General features: G+C 31.9%; 1 protein-coding gene across 6 annotated transcripts in view; it reads left to right on the top strand.

The window, feature by feature from the left end:
- The window catches only part of LOC139514672 (DNA ligase 1-like), a 32,147-nt gene that overhangs the window by 5,373 nt on the left and 4,562 nt on the right, over nt 1-22,212 (top strand). The window contains exons 1-13 of one of the 6 annotated variants that reach the window (XM_071304130.1): nt 3,867-3,970; nt 4,703-4,899; nt 6,977-7,189; nt 11,557-11,652; nt 12,741-12,807; nt 13,669-13,846; nt 14,427-14,572; nt 17,078-17,134; nt 17,633-17,689; nt 18,337-18,613; nt 19,364-19,443; nt 21,254-21,376; nt 21,918-21,967. In XM_071304130.1, the coding sequence (XP_071160231.1) occupies nt 3,952-3,970; nt 4,703-4,899; nt 6,977-7,189; nt 11,557-11,652; nt 12,741-12,807; nt 13,669-13,846; nt 14,427-14,572; nt 17,078-17,134; nt 17,633-17,689; nt 18,337-18,613; nt 19,364-19,443; nt 21,254-21,376; nt 21,918-21,967 (1,560 nt within the window). In that variant the 5' untranslated portion in view covers nt 3,867-3,951. Of the gene's footprint in view, nt 1-3,866; nt 3,971-4,289; nt 4,398-4,702; nt 4,900-6,976; nt 7,190-7,316; nt 7,381-7,502; nt 7,567-7,593; nt 7,660-11,556; nt 11,653-12,740; nt 12,808-13,668; nt 13,847-14,426; nt 14,573-17,077; nt 17,135-17,632; nt 17,690-18,336; nt 18,614-19,363; nt 19,444-21,253; nt 21,377-21,917; nt 21,968-22,212 lie in introns of those variants that run through there. The other 5 variants (XM_071304132.1, XM_071304129.1, XM_071304135.1 and 2 more) reach the window with 5 other exon arrangements.

Raw genomic sequence — 22,212 nt, forward strand, 5'->3', positions numbered from 1 at the left:
CAGTGGTGATCATCAGTCATTATAAAAAAGAAGATGTGGTATGATTGCCAATGAGACAACTGTCTACAAGAGACCAAAATGACACAGACATTAACAACTATAGGTCACCGTACGGCCTTCAACAATCATCAAAGCCTATACAACATAGTCAGCTATAAAAGGCCCTGATATGACATGTAAAATAATTCAAACCAGAAAACCAACAGCCTTATTTATATAAAAAAATTGAACGAAAAACAAATACTGTAGATTCATTAATATTCGTTGGATACCAGTTTTCGTGGATTTCGTGGGTACAGGAGAACCATGAATTCAAATGTTCAACGAATAACAAATTTTCTAAAGGAATGAGTGTAGACTTTACCGAAACCACGAAATTAAATATCCACGAATATGTAAATTTTCCTCAAACCCGAAAATTGGTACCCACGAAAATAAATGAATCCACAGTATGTAACACATTAACAAACGACAATCACTGAATTATAGGCTCCTGACTTTGGACAGACACATACATAAATAATGTGGCGGGGTAAAACATGTTAGCTTGATTCCAATCCTCCCCCTAATCTTGGACAGTGGTACATGTATAACAGTACATCATACGAACGAACTATAAAAATCAGTCAAAAAAGGCTGAACTCATCAGATTGCTCATTGATATATCAATAGCATTGAAAATTTCATTTGATATGTCTGATTTCAATTTATTCACATCATCAGGTCTTACACTTAGTATTTTTTTTCATCATGAACATTACTATTTGGTTGATTATGTAGGGAATCACTGAAGCATGACTGGAGAAGTCGCCCACCTCCCCCACCCCCACTTATTGTCCCAGCTGACCTGAGAATCTGTCCCTCTATAACCATTAACGTCATACAACAATTACTTTTCCATTGTGGCATCATATATTTTGTATTAAAACATCAAATTTTTACATGGAATATTTGTGATGTACATGTTCAGTTTGTAATGGCGGACATACACATATACATATTGTAGCAATAAGGTGTATTCAAAGCAAAATAATTTATATTAAATCAACTCAATGGATAGAAGCATACTGGTAAGTCAATTTTTTTTTTCACACAGCATCTGCATAGAGTGATGAGATGTAAATCAGGAGATCAATCACTGGTTTTAGAAGTCAAGAATTTTTATATTTTACTTATTTGGGTAGATACATGTAACACAACATTTATCTTGTCATAATACCTGTGCGCTCAGTGTTCTTCATGAAAACTATCACACTGATTTTAAATCATTATAAGAAAGCACAGTGTATAAGTAAACATTTCAGAAGGCAGAGTCTTTTATAGGCTGACTGCAATAGTCTGTATATTATCTGAAAAAGCTTAGTTCTTGTCAACTTCCTTATTATTTCAAACATTTTAATAGATGTCTCCCAAATTTGGTGTATTTCTATTAGATTTTTTCAAAGTCATTTTCATTTATTTTTCAACCCGGCCCAGAAATATGTAATATAGCTGATTTAGAGAAAGGCCACCTGGGTCACCTCTAACAAAGGCTATATTTATTGTCAATGCAAACATTTTACCTGTTCAACACCAAATGCTGTCAAGCTTAGCCTGGCCATGGCTCTTTTTTTCTTAATTCATCTTACATGTACATGTACATCTCCTTTGAATTTGTTTGCTTATTTGTTCTATGGTCTATCTATATACCACATTTTCATGGTCCCACACATATATATAATATATATATATATATATATACATTTTACTATTTCTAGATTCTCATGTGATAGCCGTACCTTTTTGGTCACTATTTATGTGTTGCGTTTAAATATGAATTGTAACACTTTACAGTGACTGAACAGGTAAAACAAATACTTCTCAAGAAACAGAAAAAAGAAGACTACTTGGAACAGCACCAGATTACATGTATGTATGAATAAAAACTCAGATCAGAATAGCATGAAGGATATTATATGTCCTTGTGAATAAGCAAGGAAAGCTTTTGATAATACATGTAGTGCCTATATTTTAATTTACTAGATTTTTCATTCATTATCTGTGTAAATTTTAACATTATTTGTCATAAATTAAATTGTTATCTAACTTTACTCAAACTTTTAGTGGTGGATCCAGAAATTTTCATAATCAGAACCCACTGACTGCCTAAGAAGGGGCCAACTCCAGTCATGCCTCAGTGATTCCCTATAAAAACAACAAATTTTTTCCTACAAAAGGGGTGGCCCAGGCCCCCAGAAAAATCCTCTAACTCAACCTCTGACTTTAATTTAATATGACAAGTGTTTCATTCACCAAAATACTGGTGTGTTTCTGTGATAAATATTATGCACAATTTTATAAATGAGAGGGGAAAGAAGATCCACATGTGGTGTACCTGCACATGACAACTGGCCAATTTTTTTTTTATCACAACCAATCAAATTATCATGCTGATACTGACATTACCAGAGAGTACCGGTACACATCAAATGAAAATCACAAATACCTGATACATATTATCAGATATTACAGAATAAAATATGTTTTAAATTTATTACAAAAAAATGTGTTCTCTATCTTGAAGATAGACATTACTGGATCTCATATACATGTAAGTACCAAAGACAACTGTCTATCCAAGTCACAATTTATAAAAGTAAACTATTAAAGGTTGTAGTTTGGTCTTCAACGCAAAGCTTGGTTCACACCAAACAACAATTTTATATAGTCCATATCAATCATGACAATGGCGTTTGGGGTTAAACATGTTTTTGTAGGTAAATAATATTGCCATTTTTTCATGAGAGTGTTATAGTCTATAGAGTATTACTTCCTGTTTGGTGGAATAGTGAAATAGAAGTCAATATGTTCTTGCTCAATCCTATGTTGCTTTGAAGGTGTCATGATTGTCATCCTCAGCTTAAGCAATGTGTTACTGTAATTTGAATTTCAAAATTACTGAGCGACGTTTTTCGAAGCACTGGTCAACCCCACCATAGCGAATCACATGACTTTGACAATCAGTAAATTATGGCGAAAAAAATCTTTTTAAGTAAAGAATTGTCGCATAAAAATTAAATAATAGAGTACACAGGAATGGCGAAGTTCACATAGTCTAGTATGATTCATCATTTAAAAAAAAAAAGCAAAAGGGGGGATGGGGCGTATGCCCTCTACGCCCCCCTCTGGATCTGCCACTGCCTTCTGTTGTTGTCCATTTTGTCAAGTAGTAATCTTCAAAAGTACATTTACGTTATATGCTATTTTTATCAAGTTGATTATAGACACAGAATACATTCAATTTGTATTATAATATCATTCCCCATTTCCATTCTCACTTTTATAAAGTCTCCTTCCATTATAACACAGGTCCACCAATAATACAACAAAAATGACATATTAGTACAAAAAAGCGCTATGTTTTCATATTGCTTGAAGTGCAATATTCCAATAAAAATAAACTACTCACAAACCACTGATTTCAATATAATCAGCTAAAATACGGCAAGCTTTTTAGAAAAGCTATTACTTGTTTTAATATATCTATTGAAATGAACTGCCTTTCGATTTATATCAAGACCCAAATCCATCTTAAAGTAAAATATCGAATATATTATAAATTAAAAGTTGACAAATTTAATTCTGGGTTATAAAAGATCATAATAGAAAAATCGTTTGTTGTCCCTAGACTCATGAATACACCTTATCGCTATTTGTCCGCCATTGCTGGAAATCACACGGGTTCCCGTAAAATTTTGACGTCATAAAACAAAATGTCTGACGCCACAATGGAAAAGTGATTGTTGTTGACGTCAAAAGTTCAAGCGGACGGGTCAGCCGGGAATAGCGATAAGGTGTATAGCCCCCAGCCTAGTGACCGTTCAATGTAAATTGAGAGAGGGGAAGTAACTCATCATTGTTTCCGTTTAGATTGGACAAGCACCTGCCACCTGCTTTATTGTTGATATAGACATGAGTGGGAATCGGAATGGTAAAAGGGGGTTGGGCATTCTTTAATATTGTGCATTTTTGTGCAAGTCCTTGTTTTATAAGGGAGTCGTGAATGATTGCAAGTAGCTACGCTGGTAGCGTACATAGATGGGTAAACAAACAATTAACATGCTCTCTTTTTCTTTGGTAGTACAACACCTATTAAAACGTAAAACTTAGTATACATGTAAGGGACGAATACTTCTTGATTATAGTTAAAAAATATAATTTCATCAAAGATGGTAACAGGTACAACGTAACATGTTATAATTGGTTAGGGATGTAATAAGATATGGAAATCCCCTAATAGTTCTTGGTTCTGTTTTTAGCACAAACTAGTGAACTTGTTTGATTGGTTTTTCTTTTGCACAGACACTTGCTATCCATGGCATTTAAAAGATGTAACCTATAACATGCATATGTATCAGGTTGGTACAAAAAGAGTGATATATAAAAGGAAAAACATGTACATGTAGTTACATGTACATGTAGTGTTTGCACCCAACACATGTTTGGTTCCACGTTTGTTATTTGGACTTGAAATTGTAAATCTTAGTGCTAAAGATATTTCACGCTTGGATATCTTTTAAATTCAAAATCTACCCGCTAGAGCCGCCAATGCTGGAGCTTATCTACTTTTAGGTCGATTACCTATAAATTGCACTTCTACATTTCTTATGTTATATATGCTTATATCCAAACAATCCTTGTGATACAAAACCAATTTTTTTAGGTTCAACAAAGAGTTTAAGTGAACAAAATTCCTGTACAGACATGAATAAGAAAGGACAGACATCAGATATGACTGATGATAAACTAGATGCTAATAAAACAGCTGACATAGAGGAGCAGTTAGGCAAACTTCCAGACTTTCTCTCTGATGATGAAAAGGCAGATACTAAACCAGTTATTAAACAGGAACCAATGGGTGTAGGTTCATTATTGCTTTTTATTAAGATTATGACAAATGTACAAAAATATCAGAGTGTATCAAACTTGTTGACAAGATTTATCATAAGTTTCTTGTACATGTATGTTCTTGATAACATAACTTCCATCACCAATAAGTCTTATCACCAAGTATTTAAGATACTTATAGCATAATATCAAACTTAAATATAGCTCAAAAAAGATAAGTGATGCTTGATATTTGCATATATTCTTTAACTGTACATGCTGTATCCAGTGTGACATATATATGCATTCAACAAATGAGCTGCGTCGGATAGAAATGGACCTTATGCAAATCAACACCAGTACATCTTTTAACCACTTTCCGTTTTGAAAAAAAATTCAACAGAAAGTCTGGGACTGTTTGCAAGTTGCGTTATTAATCGAATGCTACAAAACAGACCAAGCTTTATCTTTTATTTCTTTGTATTTCATATATGAAGAGGGTGGTAAAGGGGGGGTGCTTGCACGAAAAAAACGTAAAATAAGACATAATTTCTGTAATGAACGTTGCACGAAAAATAAATACTTTTATTTGAACCTTTTGTGACTGAGTCACTGTCTTCTTGTGTATATTAACTCTTTTGTTTTACTTGATATTCCCGATTTAGTATATACATTTATGATATAATTGATTTACGGCTTTTAAAAAAGTATTTCTTGACGATCCCTGCCAAAGTGTTTGAATTTTATTTGAAAAATACCAAGCACGCAAAATAAGACTTTGAAAATCATGATGCACGTAAAATTAAATAAGCAAAACACGTTGAACGAGGCACCTATCTTGCACGACTGAATGTCAAATAAAAAAGTAAAAACACGTTGAACGTCAAATAAAAATCAGCGATCACGTTGCACGAAAATAACCCTTTACCACCCTCTATGAATGTTCAAAAAATCAATCAGAGTCTGACACATGTACGCATTTATGTACACTTGCATAAGGTCGATTTCTATCAGACGCAGATTAAATCAATTTCCACTTAAGATATTTGAATATCAAAGATTAGGATTGCAATATGTTTTTATGTGAAAATAAAATGGCATGTGAATTGTATAAATCAGCACAGAATTAGAGCCACAAAATTGACTTTTGCATGTTGTACATACAACTTATCGTTACCCACACAATTCTTCAGAAACCTTTTTTGTTGTGCCTGCAAATGCTGACTACATGATTTTGCCATGACCTACATTTGTAATAGTGATCTACAGATATTATAATGATTTACATTTAGAAATATATATATAGACAACATAATTGATGAAATTACATGCACTCAATATTTAAGTGAGATGGGGAAGTAAAGAATTATTTCCTGATTAGTTGATTTTAATACATATCACACTTAATGGTATTATACTAACATCAAATAAGGAAATGATATCTGCATTAAATGATATTGAGATTATCAGGGTACCTTACTGTTAAAGTTGTAGCAGTAAGGTTTTTAACGACATAGGCCAGGACTAGTATTTTTTAATGTAACATTCATTATTTACCAATCTTGAAAACCTTCATTTCTAGCATATATATTGTATATTCATTGTCTGGTTTTGTAGGGATGAATTGTGAATTTGCTTACTTGACTAACCCCATTGGTACATGCTATATTTACAAATATGGTAAAAGATCCTTACTAGATCATAGTGATGAATAAATCAAAGCTGAATGAGATTAAAATTATTCAAAAATCAATATTTAGCAGTCATTTTACAAAAAAGTTTTACCAAGTTGAATTTAGGTGATTTATGCACATAAACATGGCACATTGGAATTTTAACTCTTGTTTAAATTGTGTCAAAAAACCCTTTAATTCTATACAGAAGTGACAGGTCAAAAATACCTGATCAAGTTGCAAAAGATAATTTAGAAATTATTGTAAGGTCCATTTATTCATAAATTCTTTAAAAAATAACTTATAATTAATATTTGAGACATAGTTTTGTCTTTCTTCAGATAAAACTAAATCTACAACTTTCATCTGACTATTTAAGCCTATACATGTAGTATTGTTTGTACAAAATAACAGCTATAATATTTTGTTGTTTTTAGCCAGTTCTATGTGCTGCTGATTTTGATCGATTAAGAGAAGTAATCAGACACGATACCTACACACACTGTGATGTACACAAACTGGAACGGATGGAAAGAAATGTTGTGTGTATACAATGCCAGCAGCTTATTTGTGCTCTGTGTTTACTGAACTCTCACCAGTCACATGACATACGCTCTGTCTCATCAATGAATGAGTATTTTAATGTGAAGGTAAGACTTACATGTACAGTGGAATCTTGTTTACTTAACTCTAATCAGTCACATGACATCAATCTGCCTCTTCAATGAATGAGTACTTTGAAGTAAAGGTAAGACTTACAGTGGAATCTCATTTACTGCACTATTATCAGTCACATGACATACGCTCTGTCTCATCAATGAATGAGTATTTTAATGTGAAGGTAAGACTTACAGTGGAATCTTGTTTACTTAACTCTAATCAGTCACATGACGTACGCTCCGTCTCTTTAATGAATGAGTACTTTGAAGTAAAGGTAAGACTTACAGTGGAATCTCATTTACTGCACTATTATCAGTCACATGACATACGCTCTGTCTCATCAATGAATGAGTATTTTAATGTGAAGGTAAGACTTGCAGTGGAATCTTGTTTACTGAACTATCATCAGTCACATGACGTACGCTCTGTCTTTTCAATGAATGAGTACTTTGAAGTAAAGGTAAGACTTACAGTGGAATCTCATTTACTGAACTCTCATCAGTCACATGACATATGCTCTGTCTCTTCAATGAATGAGTATTTTGAAGTGAAGGTTAGACTTGCATTGGAATCTTAATTAATGAAACATTGATAGGCTTTCCCTGTCACACAAGTTTTAGACAGGGATGGATTATAATCTTTTTGTCAAATTTTTGTGATTGTCCCTGTAATTTATAATAGGCGGATCCAGGGGGCCCTGGCCATCTTGTGGGAAAAATGTTGTTGATTTTTATAAGAAATCACTGAAACAAGACTGTAGCGGTCCCCCTCCAAAGACAGTTAACCCCTCTCCCCTTATAAAAAGTTCTACATTTGCCACTGTTAATGATCCATTTTGTAGTTGTCTCTGTTATTAAAAATAGACATAAACCTTCATTGACAATGAAGATTTAGCAGAAAAAGTAAATTTATTAGTGAGTAATCTGTAAACTTCTAAGTTTTTGGAAAATGACGCAGTCATTGTTCCATTACTGGCGACCTGAACTTCATTACATTTCTCTGCCTACCGCGCTTGGTTTCGTATATATTTACTATTTTCTATACAAACTGGAATTTGCTTGTGTTATCATTATGCATGAGAGGTCATTGTGTAGTAATCAGCCAGGAACCAGTTTACAAACTAACTGGTTTCTACTTGTATTCCACTACAGGTACACTCGAACAAAGTGTTGTAGTTTGACGGGAACCAGTTTAGAATTTGTAAACTACAAAACGTAATTGGTTATTGTTCATTCCGTTTTGGTGTTTCATACCGACTTTTATGGTTTGAATCAAGCTTAAGACCCTTCAAACATTAATGTGATAGGTATATTAAAGACTGTTTTACAAAAGGATGGAACTGTTTTGCTTTCAAAGTCGTACTATAGTGATATCTGTTATGTACGGATTTCCACTTTCACCGGTTAATTTCTTCTTTTACACGTGCTTTTGAAACTTCCTGTTTAAACATTGCAAGTTTTAAAATTGTTTTTTGAGTGAATTTAACTTATTTTAACAATCATGAAGCGTTCCAGAATCATTTTCAAGCAGTTTCTTCTTCTCTTTGATGATGGAAAATAGGTTTTTCTCAAGAAAATACCGCGAAACGATCGCAGAGGAATTGAAACGTACAAGTCAAGTCGGCACCTGGTTAAATTGGCATCTAGTCAAATCGGCACCTATTTGACTTCAATTCGGTATCCAATAATATTTGTTATAATATTTTCTATTCAATTAATTATAACTGTTACCAAGTACATAGTGAATATGTTGTTGTGTATAAAGGTAAACAACGAAGCCCTTACCCAAGCTGTTGTTTTAACAATTAGACAATTATTAAAATAAAATGGAAAACTATGAGTCCCTTTCAATAAATCAAACTTTCATGCCAAATAATAAGCAAATTTAAGGTGTTTTTTTTCAGTAAAGTTTAAAAAGCATTAAACAAACAATCCTGTAAAATGCTCAACTGGTTTAAATAATGCATAAACATATCCAATATCTCATGTATTAGTCCAAATAATTATGACGTCTGGCAAGGCTATTTTATTTTTTTTCTGTGATGTATTCCTATGAAGTTTGTAGGAAGGCGTCCCAGAAAAAAATTAACATAGCCTTGCGGTCATAGAAAGGTGTCCCAGAATAAAATTAAAAAAGCCTTGCCAGACGTAATAAATTATTTTGACTACTCATATATATATCATAAAAATACACCAAATAATAAGCAAATTTAAGGTGGTTTTTTTTCAGTAAAGTTTAAAAAACATTAAACAAACAATCCTGTAAAATGCTCAACTGGTTTAAATAATGCATAAACATATCCAATATCTCATGTATTAGTCCAAATAATTATGACGTCTGGCAAGGCTATTATTTTTTTTTCTGTGATGTCTTCCTATGAAGTTCGTAGGAAGGCGTCCCAGAAAAAAATTAACATAGCCTTGCGGTCATAGAAAGGTGTCCCAGAATAAAATTAAAAAAGCCTTGCCAGACGTAATAATTATTTTGACTACTCATATATATATCATTAAAAATACACCAAAAAAGTCATTAAGTTGAGAAAAATAAATATATACAAAATGTACATGAACACCCAAAAATGTGAAAGTTAGTATTTAACTCTTTTTGCTTAAATACTGAAAAAAATTCTGGCAACCCCTTACTTATTTTTTACTCTTTTTGCTTAAAATACTGTTAAAATTTATATTTAACATGGGTGACGAATTGACTAAATCAGGTGTCGATTTAACCAGGTGCTGATTTGTCCAGGTGCCAATTTAACCAGGTGCCGGTTTGACTAGAATTCTTTGGCAAATGTTTGAAATTACCTGAGTTTCATTAGACCTTTGATAACAGTAACAAAAAGATTATTTACTTAATATTTTGTGGGAGAAGGGGGTTCAGACTATGTGGTATCAGGTCTGTTCGCGCCCAATACACTTTCGCACCCTACACGTTCGCACCTCGCACGTTCGCACCCAAGGTCCGTTTGCACTCTACTCATTCGCGCCCAATTTTAATTCAAATTCAAGTTGAATAATTGGAAAATCATGATTGTTGTTTTAAATTGCTTTGGTGTAAATACTGAATGTATTGATAGCTTGGTATGAGTAAAACATTGAAGATTTTTAAGGAAAAACACAAAAGATAATTGTTTTTAACAGCTTGGTCCCTTTGATCTGAAACAACGAAACAATAAAATATAGGAACCAAAATATAGCAATCCACTATTTATAACCAAAATATGATAAAATCTATTCAACACACAGAAAAAAACATAGTCAGAATCTCACTTCATTTTGAAAGAAGTCAATGAAACAAAGTTATAGCAATACACTAACAAAACATGATTAAGAGTTATTCAACACAAAATAAAACGTTGACAAAATACCACTTTATTTAGAAAGGATTATTATAATTTTTAACAATACGCTATCTAAAACATGATTAAGATTTATTCAACACAAAAAAAAATGCTGTCTCACTTTATTTTGAGACAATGACAACAATTATACTTATAAGAAAACACTTGCTTACAGAGTTATTAAACACAAAACCAATTAAGATTGGGTGCGAACATGTAGGGTGTGAAAGTGAAAGGAGCGAACATGAGTGGGCGCGAACGGACCCGGATTCAGACTATGTACCAGTGAGAAATATACAAGCCTTTCTACGGTATTTATTTGTACAATTCAGGTAGTCTTGACCTATTCATTTGTCTTAAAAAACAGCCAGTTGTCACCTTCACTTCACACACACACACATATACGAATATCAATTATATGCTTACGAGACATGTTGCATTGTTAAACTAATTACGGTATGTGAAAATCAAGACTTGCATAAAAACTATCCCAATATTAGAGGCAGTGGCGTCATTTTTCTTCAGAGCTTTCAGCTCTTTGATTTAAATCTTTGACTTTCAGTGATATTGTTTGCCCTAAATTAGTGGAGAATAAAGGCTTTTTCCCCTGGAGAAGAATCCCAATTTGAAAAAAAAAATGGCTTAAAATTGTTCCCAAAAAGACAACTTTTTTCCAAAACAGTGCAGTCTCAGTAGTAATTGTGCATGAATACAAACTGAAAAGCACTCATTTAAACAATTTTCTTGCCTAAAATGACTATATGTGAACATTTGAGGGTCTATTTATGTATCATTACTGACAAAATGGGTCTGTAAATTGAAGTTTCAGTCAAATTCATGGTTTATTTTAAATTTTCCAATTTGATGAAAATGATGCATATTTTCCCATTAAAAAAGGGTAGAGGTAGTTTTGAAGAAAGCCAACAATATCACTGACTTTCATATACATTATTTTTTATCACAGCATTTGGATAAATATCTTATATATCACTTTCAACTTAACTTTTGTTACAGGGTACAATAGAAGAGGATGTGTCAGTACTACAACAGGAACAAAACAATTTAACTGTCAAGTTTGCTCAAAGGAAAGAACTCAAGAAAAAGATTGAAGTATGAAACTTCTGTATACTCTTGAAATGTCAAATTTTTTCACAATTTAATAAAAAGGCTCAGTTAGTGTAGCTTGCTGGTAACAGGATTCAGAAATTTATCATCACAATTTTTATGCCCCTGCTGTAGGGGGGGGGGGGGGGCATAAAGTTTTACCCTTGTCCTTCTGTTCACTTACATCCATCCTTACGTCCCAAAGTTGGTTTCCGTTCTCTAACTTTAGTTTGCCTCAACCAAATGTTATGAAACTTATACACAAGGCTTATTACTACAAAATGCAGATCAGGTTTGAATTTTGGTGGCGTGCCTGTAATCATTCTAGAGTTATACCACTTTTACTTTTGGTAAAATTGCTGAATTTTTCGTTCCCGTTCTCTTACTTTAGTTTGCATCAATAGAATGTTATGAAACTTATACATAATGCTTATTACCACATAATATAGATCAAGTTTGAAATTGGGTGGAATCTCTTTTAGTGTTCTTAAGTTAATCGGTGAATTTTGTGTTTCTGTTCTGTGACTAAAGTTTGCCTCAACCAAATGTAATGATACTTTTACACAAAACTTATTACCACAAAACTCAGATCAAGTATAAATTTGGGAAGCTTTAATTTTACCTTTCTTCAGTTATGTGCTTTTTTTTTTTTTTACTTTATATGATATGAAAAGTTATGTGCTTTTTTTTTTTACTTTATATGATATGCAAATAGGGGTATCATCTGTGTCCCATGGACATATTCCCCATTTATCTTTTTCAAGAGCAAGGGCCTTCTTTTTTTGTTGATTTTAGACTGAAAACTGTAATTTGAACCCCTCCTTTCTTGATCCTCTGAATTGTGCTATTGGTTGGTTGTATTCATAACTTTACATGATACAAATACTCCAAATGTAGTAACAATAGAAATCTGTAGTTGTAAGAGAAGATATATACTTTTAATTACAAAATAAATATGAACAAATACACTTTAACAAAATTAATCACAAAGTTTTGTATCAAAAATATACCCCCACAAGAGAAATTTTAGCAAATGTTTAATGTTTAACAATGTTTTACACTCAATGATGCTATAACTGTTTTATGATTTGTAGGAATCATCACAGAACTTGATTAAAGATATTGGGAAACGATTTGATGCAATTCAAAATATCTTACATGGTAATATTTAAAGATCAGATGGATATAAGAAGATGCGGCATGAGTGCCAATGAGACAGCACTCCATCCAAGTCATAATTTGTAAAAAGAACAAACATCATAGGTCAAAGTACGGTCTTCAACATGGAGCATTGGCTCTGACCATACAGTAAGCTAAAAAGGGCCCCAAAAATGACTAATGTTAAACCATTCAAACAGGAAAACCGACGGTCAACTCTTTAAAATAAGAAATGAGAAACACTTATAAATCACATCTACTGAACATCAGGTTCCTTACTTAGGAGAAGTGCAAACAAAAGCAGCAGGTCTAAACGTTTAGAAAGTTCCAACCTTCACCCTTACCTGTAACAATAGTGTAACATCACAACATAGAAATATGAATAAAAGCAAAAGATCACCAATGACATATCAACCCACCACATAATTAAAAAAAGCACCAAACTTAGATCTTAAACTGAAAATCTTGCAATAATATTGTATTCCTTATAATTACTGTTTAGAAAGTGTTGTTTTGGTTGAATAATGTTACATTTATATTTGAATAGCTCAGATAGGACAGATACACATTATGATGTTTAAAAACTAAAGGGATACAAAGCTACTGGTGATGGGAACATCCAGATACCCAGAAAATAAATTAATGCTAGATTCCGTAACAACAGCACCAACACCAAACAAGATAGAACAAACTAAGATAATAACACTGAAAAAAGAAAACGGTATACATTTAATTTTATATAAGTTTCTATGGTAGAGCATGACTATTTTGTTCCTGGTGAAATATCTATGAGACATGGGAATTGTATCTATACTTTTTTCAGCTAAACAACAAGACTTGTTATAATCTATATATATTTTTCAGCCAAACAAGAAACTTTGGTTGCATATGTGAAACAGTTTGAAAGTCAGAACATTTCAGAGTTGACTAGAGAACTTGATAGGATCAGAGACTTAGAAAATGCAGCATCTAGAATGATCACCAGGGCAATTACATTTTTCTCAAAAATTGACTTGACTTTAGCAACAGTACTTCCACAAGAGTAAGAAAAATAATATGTCATTTTGTTATTTATTTACCAGCTTGTCACAATTTTATTTGATATGTACCATTTGAATACTTCTCAGGTAATAAAGCTCACTTTTCTTTAGAGCATCCATGAATGCACACATCTAGCTACTCAATTTTTCTTGAGGATATCACCTTAATACTTTCTGTGTCTGATTTGTCAAGATTATAAGAACAGTCAATATGTTACTTTTTTGTTAGAAATTGTAAATAATCAATATTATGTTAAGAATTATGATGTTTGAATTTATACATTTTAAGACTTAATTTAACCAGTTGTTCAATGTTGACTGTGGTACACCTTTAAATGAACATGCCAAGCAGAAATTTGTCTTTTGATAAAGCACAATTGATAAAAAGTTTCTTAATCGAATGAAAAAATATGTGTTGTATAATCAATGATCAAGATAAAATGATCAAATTAAGGAGGGTTGCAGTAATATTGAAACTGACCTAGAAAGATTTGTATTAATTTAAACAGGGAGTATAAAATTTTAAAATAATATACTTACATGTATGTATAAAATTTATAACAAAGTGTATTTTGATTATAGGGTACATGATGTAATTGATAAGTGTAAATGTGCCAGCATTGAAAGTTTACAGAACAAAGAGAAATACCTACCAGAGAGGAAATTTTCTAAACTTATACCTTCACTTGATGCTGTAGCAAGCATCTGTGACACAATTCATGCAGAAGGTGCGTACAAGAAATAAATATTTAATTACTGAAGAAAGTGAAATAAGTTATAGTCTATTTTTGATATTACTTATAGTTATGTAATGAATGTCAAGTGATTTGAAAAATTGAGTAGATGTGTTTTTATACGACTGCAAAAATTAAAAAAAAATTTGGGCATATATTTGGTATCACGTTGTCGTAATTGTCAGCGTCGTCTGAAGACAGATGTTTTCAGATAATAACTTTAGTATAAGTAAATAGAAATCAATAAATTTTTAACACAATGTTTATAACCTTAAAAGGAAGGTTGGGATTGATTTTGGGGGTTATGGTCCCAAAGGTTTAGGAATAAGGGCCCAAAACAAGCATTTATCTATTTTCAGGACAATGAGCTGTGTTTAAGTATTTCAATTGCTCTGAAATTGTACCACAATGTTTAATACCATAATTAGAAGGTTGAGATTTATTTTAAGGGTAATGAAGCAAACAGTCTAGGAATTAAGGGCCAAAAACAAGCATTTTTTAGTGTCAGGACAATAATTGAGAGTAACTGTATGAATCTCCCTAACATTGTACCACAAGGTTCCATATAACAAAGGAAAGGCATGGATTGAGTTTGGGGTCAATTTCCTCGAACATGTACATGATGTAGGAATAGGGGCCAAAAACAAGCATTTTTCTAGTTTACCGACAATAACTTGTGTTTAAGTGTACGGATCTCTCTGAAATTACACTACAAGTTTCTATAATATAAAGGGATGGTTATGGAATCAGTTGGCAAAAAAAGGGGAAAAACAAGGTTTTTTCTGGTTAAATGAAAATTTAGACAATTTTAAAATTAGTGTAAGGGAGGTAATCCAATTCCATTTAAAGAATACTGTTAAATATATATATGTAACTCGTCTAAACATCAACCAAACAATATTAGATCTAAAAAATTTTTGTTCTTCCCTCGCCGGGATTTGAACCCATACTACTGAGATATCATGACACCAAATCGGCTGCACTGTAACCAGCGCGCTAGGCCACACGACCACCTGGTTTAAAAAAATGAAGCTTTCGGTGGCCGGGTGTTACCTTTCCACATTAGTTTTAATCTAGCATTGTACTCAGTACATGATATATAAGGCATGAAGATGTTATTTTTACAGATCAGCTAAATTATCTATAGTAAAGGATCCTACAAATTAATGTAAAGTATTGTCACAGAAATAGTTATATTTATAAGTACATCTGAACCAGTGACAACTCTACAACAGATTTATCCATCGTATCACCAGCAGTGATGGTGATACATGGCTGTGTACATTCTGTATATACAACTCGTCTAAACATCAACCAAACAATGTTAGATCTGGAAATTTGCTTTCTTAAATTTTTTGTTCTTCCCTCGCTGGGATTCGAACCCATGCTACTAAGATATTGTGACACCAAATCACCTGCACTGTAACCAGCACGCTAGACCTCACAACCATCTGGGCTTCATAAAAATATATGTTTGATTACCTTCCTTACACTGCTTGAAAATGATGTATAAAGAAATGATGATTGTCTTGAGGTGACTAGCTGTAGATTTTGTTTTAGAAGTTACTATTAATTAATATTAATTTTAACCATGACTGTATGACATTTTATATTTTAATATTTTATGATGTATTTAAAGGAGTATAGTTATTGTTACAAACTCCATTAGAAATTTGAATTGATATTATTTTTGGGATACAGGAAAGGGGGAGGTGAAATGGGGTGTTGTGGGGGGGGGGGGAGAGTAAATAAGAATTTGTGAGGTGTGGGTACAATTTTTCTCATTTCAGATTTCAGAAATTAAAAAGAAAATTCTTCAAATATTTTTTTTTCAGGGAATTAACCTTCAATATCATAGTGAATTGCTAAAAAGCACAAAAAAAATTTCAAGTTCATTAGACCACATTCATTCTGTGTCGGAAACCTATGCTGTGTCAACTATTTAATCACAATCCAAATTCAGGGCTGTATCCAGCTTGAATGTTGTGTCCATCTTGCCCCAACTGTTCAGGGTTTGACCTCTGCGGTCGTATAAAGCTGCACCCTGTGGAGCATCTGGTTAATTATATATTATTTTAGAACACATTGATTCTTAAAAAACAATGAATTAATTAATTTATCTTCCACAATTGTATTCAATAGACACACACTGGTTGTGAGTATGTCTAAGGTCAATGTCACAGTTACTAGGAATAAAAATAAATAAGTTTCCATATTTAAACTCCTTCGGTTTACATGGAATTGAAATTAAACTAATATAACTAGCCACATCAATTATGTAGTGTAACTGTTTGATGCTGAAAATTGTGCTTTCCCACATACTTATATTATAAAGAAATGTTGCACCATCAGTGTTAAATTCTTAAATAATGTTAACAATGTTTTGTTTAAGGACATACCCACATGTTGTTCACCAGGTATCCTACCATAAGAGAATTCATTATAATTTTTAGATAGTCAACATATATGTAACAAAAAAATGTTTCTTTTGTGTTACAGCTACAAAGGTTGTATGGTCCAAAACAACAAAAAACAGCGAATCTGATGAAAAGAAAGGTAAAAGAGGAGTTATGGATGTTATGTATTTGACGTCTGGGTTTTTAAATGGTTTCAAGGCGTTAGCTTGACTCATTCAATACAAAGTTATAACCTTGAAATCCTAAATAAGATATTTAAAAATTATTTATAGGCCATCAAACCTATAAATCTTTGCATACTTGTAAAATTGACTGATACTTGATGGGTCAAGGTTATTACTTAATTCCTATCAAAATATAATATATGGAGCATTAGAAACCTTAACCATCAGACATTGATTCACATATTTTAATACAAATTTTTCTTGAAAGTGGTTATTTTGTAATGGTTGTTTTATAAGTTATAAGGTAAAAAAAATAAGTCTGAAAGAGACATCTTAGGCTATTAATCAATCTTTATTTTCGTAGTTTGATAAATTAAATGCAATAATTAACACACAAAATTATATGAGAATCTTCAGTAATTGTTTTATAGATATAACAATTGTATTCTGTTATTGTCCATCTTTTTTTGTAGCAATAAAAGTAAAGACAGAGAAAAGAAAACATCACAGTCATTCAGATCATTCATCAGGTTTGATTATTTATATAAAGTGTTATACTCTTATCAGATAAACATTTTATCTGATTATACACTCAGAACAAATATTAGCATCTATATTTTTACAAGACCTTAATTAAGATGGAAGTAATAAGTAGAGAAAATTAATAAGTGAAAAGACAACTTTTCTTGCACTTACCCATATTTTGTTATGACATTATTAGTCATAGTAAGAACTGAGATTTTTCAATTGTGTCACTGGTGTAATTTAAGATCAGACTACTTAACATAAATGGTGGGTTTTTTTTATATCACTTTATAAGGTATCTATCATCTTCCACAAAACATAACATCAAAACATTTTTCATGGATCCCCATAATCGTCAATAAATTTGAAATGTTTTTTAATAAACTGACAATTCTTTATCATAACATTAAACAGTTTTACAAAAGTAAACAAATATATTAGCAATTTTTTAGAAATTTGTGATCATTAATGTATGATTTCTTTGGTATTTCATGACCTTTTATTAATATGTCTAAATCTTCATTGAGAATTTTATAATGGTGTGTAATAGTTTGATGTATTTTAATGCTTGTGGTATATAGAGATTTTGTTTGAATTACAATGTATGTTATTATTGAGCTGTGATATAATTATAACACTTATCCTACCATAGATAATTCTAAGACGTTTAAGAAACCTAAGACAGCTACAGTTACAACAGTATCATCTCAATCATCAGGGCCCATAACTCCTCATAGATCATCCACAGAAAAATCTGATAGTGTGGAAACGGACAAAAACAAAAGAAACACTGAGAAATCATTGTTTGAATCACTAACAGAAAATGTGAAAGAGCCTGTACAAGGAAGTAAAATATCACATCATAGGAAATCTGTTGATGCTGCTACGATACAGTCACCACGTCATAGTACTGACCATGACGACAGCGAGTAAGCTTATTTAAAGGTGTATTAATGAGAAGATAACTTCAACAAAAGGATTATAAAAACTTGGCATTATCCGCTATTGGGTTTACACTTAAATAAAGATTATATATAAGCTATGACACAATTTATTTGCAGATTTGATTAAACTCCCGCTCCGAAGGTTGAAAACTACATTAACTGCCAAAGTAGCCTCATTTTGAGATCTTGTCAATAATACCTAGACATGAGCAACAGATTTTCCCCAAAAGATAATTTGCTACAAGATATATTTTACACAGATATTAACGTGTAATAAATCTTTTTGGGTAAGGCTGTTGATCATGAATGTCTAGCTTGTCCATAAAATTTGTGTAAAATGGTCATAAAAGTTCAAATATGTTAATCTCAGCATGTAAGGATATCATCAAAAGTAACCTTTCTGTATTAAAGTTAACCTGCTGGTTTATTAATGAATTAACGAATTTTGAAAATCCTAAATAATTTTACATATCTTGTGATTTCAGAGGCCAAATATTTGCTCTTATTATACCTCTTCTTTTGTGTCATATTTCTCATTAACTGCAGATCAAAGCACACTGAAATATGGAATCAACAATCTGGCTTCAAATTCATTACTCATCAACTTCTTGTTTTCCAAATATCAGGGGTAGGCAGTTAAACTTGTTATAATTAGGTTCATTTCACTTGAAGAATATTGTTTTGACTCAAGAAATAACAATTTCACTTCACATTTTACGTATGTTTTTATTTTAGATCTGATAAGTCTGATGCTTCAACTATTATACCACCAAAGTTGAAACTAGTAGATATGAAAGCAACCAATGTTGAAACAGGTAGGTTGATGTATAAATCATTGGAAAAAGTGGATATATGGTATATATACATAGTTTAAACATATTTTATTTTTCAAAACAAATGGATTAGACACAAGTTTTTCATATATACATGATACTGTATAAATAGACAATAATAGTGCATTGACTTGACATATCAACAATATAAGGATGAGGCTTAGAAACGGGGAAATGCGAGGCTGTGCCGAGCATTTTCCTCGTTTCGGGCCGAATCCTTATATCGTTGATATGTCAAGTCAATGCACTATTATTGTCTTTATACTGCAATCTAAAAAAACCATTTTCAATTGTTGTTTATTGTGTTAATGTTATTTATTTGATTTAAATATTGGGAAAAATCCCCCTTTAAAAAGGCCTCATATCACACAGACGGAGAAATATAAAACACGATGAAATGTACATCATTACCTCAATCAATGATGAACGAATTCGTTGCAGACTAAAATATTATCAATAAACATAAAACATAATGATTTATAGGTTGCAAACAAAAAAATATTAATAAGTGAAATATGTTTTCCCAAAAATTGCAAAAGAAACAAGTTTGAGTCGTTAAACGCATCGTTGTTTACATTGGAAACAAGAACAGGTTGAAGAGGTCGTATGAATAATTAAATATAATTTCGACAATTTCTATTTAAATATTCATGAGGAAAAGTGATATCAGGTCAGTGACCGTATATGGCATAGAAATATACAGTCAACGCATTTTGACTGCTCACATAGAACGAGTGCAGTATAACAAAAATTTCAAAGCAATACATGAATAAATTTTCAATCAGAAAGTGCTGTGAGCAAAGGATCCAGTGAGATTGTGTATATAATTTTTTACCAAATTTTCAAAAAGAAAAATTGGTTATTGATTTTGGGATGTACGGTGGGCAGATGACTTACAGTATCCATTCTTTAACATGAAAAAGCTTTAACAAATTCTTTTCAAATTTAGATATGATGTTTCCTGTGACTAAATGAAGGTTGAGTTCAATTTTCACTATTTTAGCTGTTCTCTTTGTTGAGTAATAGACCTTTCAGTAGCATTTTTTGTTTATTACATGTAAAATGTATATGAATTTGATTTATTTTCCTTTGAAGAGAAATTAATAAATAATATCTTTGTCACTATTATCTGATGCTTACATTACTGAAGTTAATATATGCAGGGGTATCAAAAAGTAGACAGAAATATCTATAGATTATCAGGTTTTCTACACATTGATATCGTAAAATATCAGCCGCAAGCCACAATGTGAACCTCTTTGGCAAGTGAGCGGCTGATATTTTACGATATCTATATGAAGAAAACCCGATTATATTTTTATTGTTCTATTACTTGTCGTTTCTTTCTCCCTAAGACAGTTTTACGCTTGACAAAAGCAAGCTTGATAACATCTCCTCTAGCATTTTGAAGTCGCTGATAACTTCTTCTAATGCCTGGTCTCGTTTTGAAGTCTTGATACGAGTATGACGGAGCAACAGAGCAGGGTGATATAGGCGGAGGGAAGGACGATAAAGTGTGTTCTCTATCAGTTATGTCATCTATTACCAGACAATGAATATCAGAGTCAATAGCTTTATTGTATAAGAAAATATAATGATAGCTTATGAATTTAAATTGATGTGAAAGGTTATGTAGCTATGGTTAAAATTAATGTGAAAGGTTATGTAGCTATGGTTAAAATTAATGTGAAAGGTTATGTAGCTATGGTTAAAATTGATGTGAAAGGCTATCTAGTTATGGTTAAAATTGATGTGAAAGGTTATGTAACTATGGTTAAAATTGATGTTTCAGGGAAATGTCTTATGGCTAAAACGAGTGAAGAAGATGGCCAAGGAGAAAAAATGTTGCTGGGAAAAATATGTGGTAGTTCTAAGATGAAAGAGACTACACAATATACAGTAAACTGGTTTAAAGGTAAATTATTTTTCTTATTTTGTATAACTCAGATTATTTCCACAGGATTTGCCTCAATAAATTGGTGTGTAACACCACTTGCAGCACTATTGTGCTAGTTTGTGGGGGTCAGTTTTATTGGTTGTGGAAGCCGTAGTATCTGGAAAGAGAATCACCTACATATTACTTTTTTTTCAATTTTGCTTTAAAAGAAAAATGGTAGTTTTTTACAATTGTTTTCTTCCTGTTGGTCCTATTCTTATGATGTATAGAACAATTTTCAAAAAAACACACTAAGTTTATTAAAGATATTTAAAATCATATGGATTTCATAATTGGTAGCAGACCAGGAGAGTTTATTTGTAAAATAGAAAAATGTTCAGATGTCATGTGTTTACCCCTATATTAGAGGCCTTTGATTCGGGATAAAGCATCCATATTTTAGTTTGGATGTCTCATTACTTGCCATTCTGTGTACATTTTAATCAGAGCCAGATAAACAATAATTACATCATCTTTTGGTGTTCAGCTGTTTAACTATTCAGTTAATTTTGTCTTTCAGGTGAAGCTGGAAGGGACACTTCATTTGAACTCAGAAAGAAACAAAGTCCTGTAAGTGGATAACACAGTTATAGTTCATACCTGATAAGAAATAAGTTTTTTTTAAGAATGAAATTTCTGTTACATATCTGTCACCAATATAACTGTCACCAAAACATATGGAAGGAGTTGTGAGGTATAAACCACAGAAGCAGTATAAATAAAAAAAAAACAAATCCCAAGACATGATTTTCTACAGTAGAGGAAAGTCTATCCTGTATCTACCACAGTATTTTTTTAACATTTTATTTTTGTCC

This window comes from Mytilus edulis, chromosome 3, assembly GCF_963676685.1.
Source record: "Mytilus edulis chromosome 3, xbMytEdul2.2, whole genome shotgun sequence".
Taxonomy (NCBI): Eukaryota; Metazoa; Mollusca; class Bivalvia; order Mytilida; family Mytilidae; genus Mytilus; species Mytilus edulis.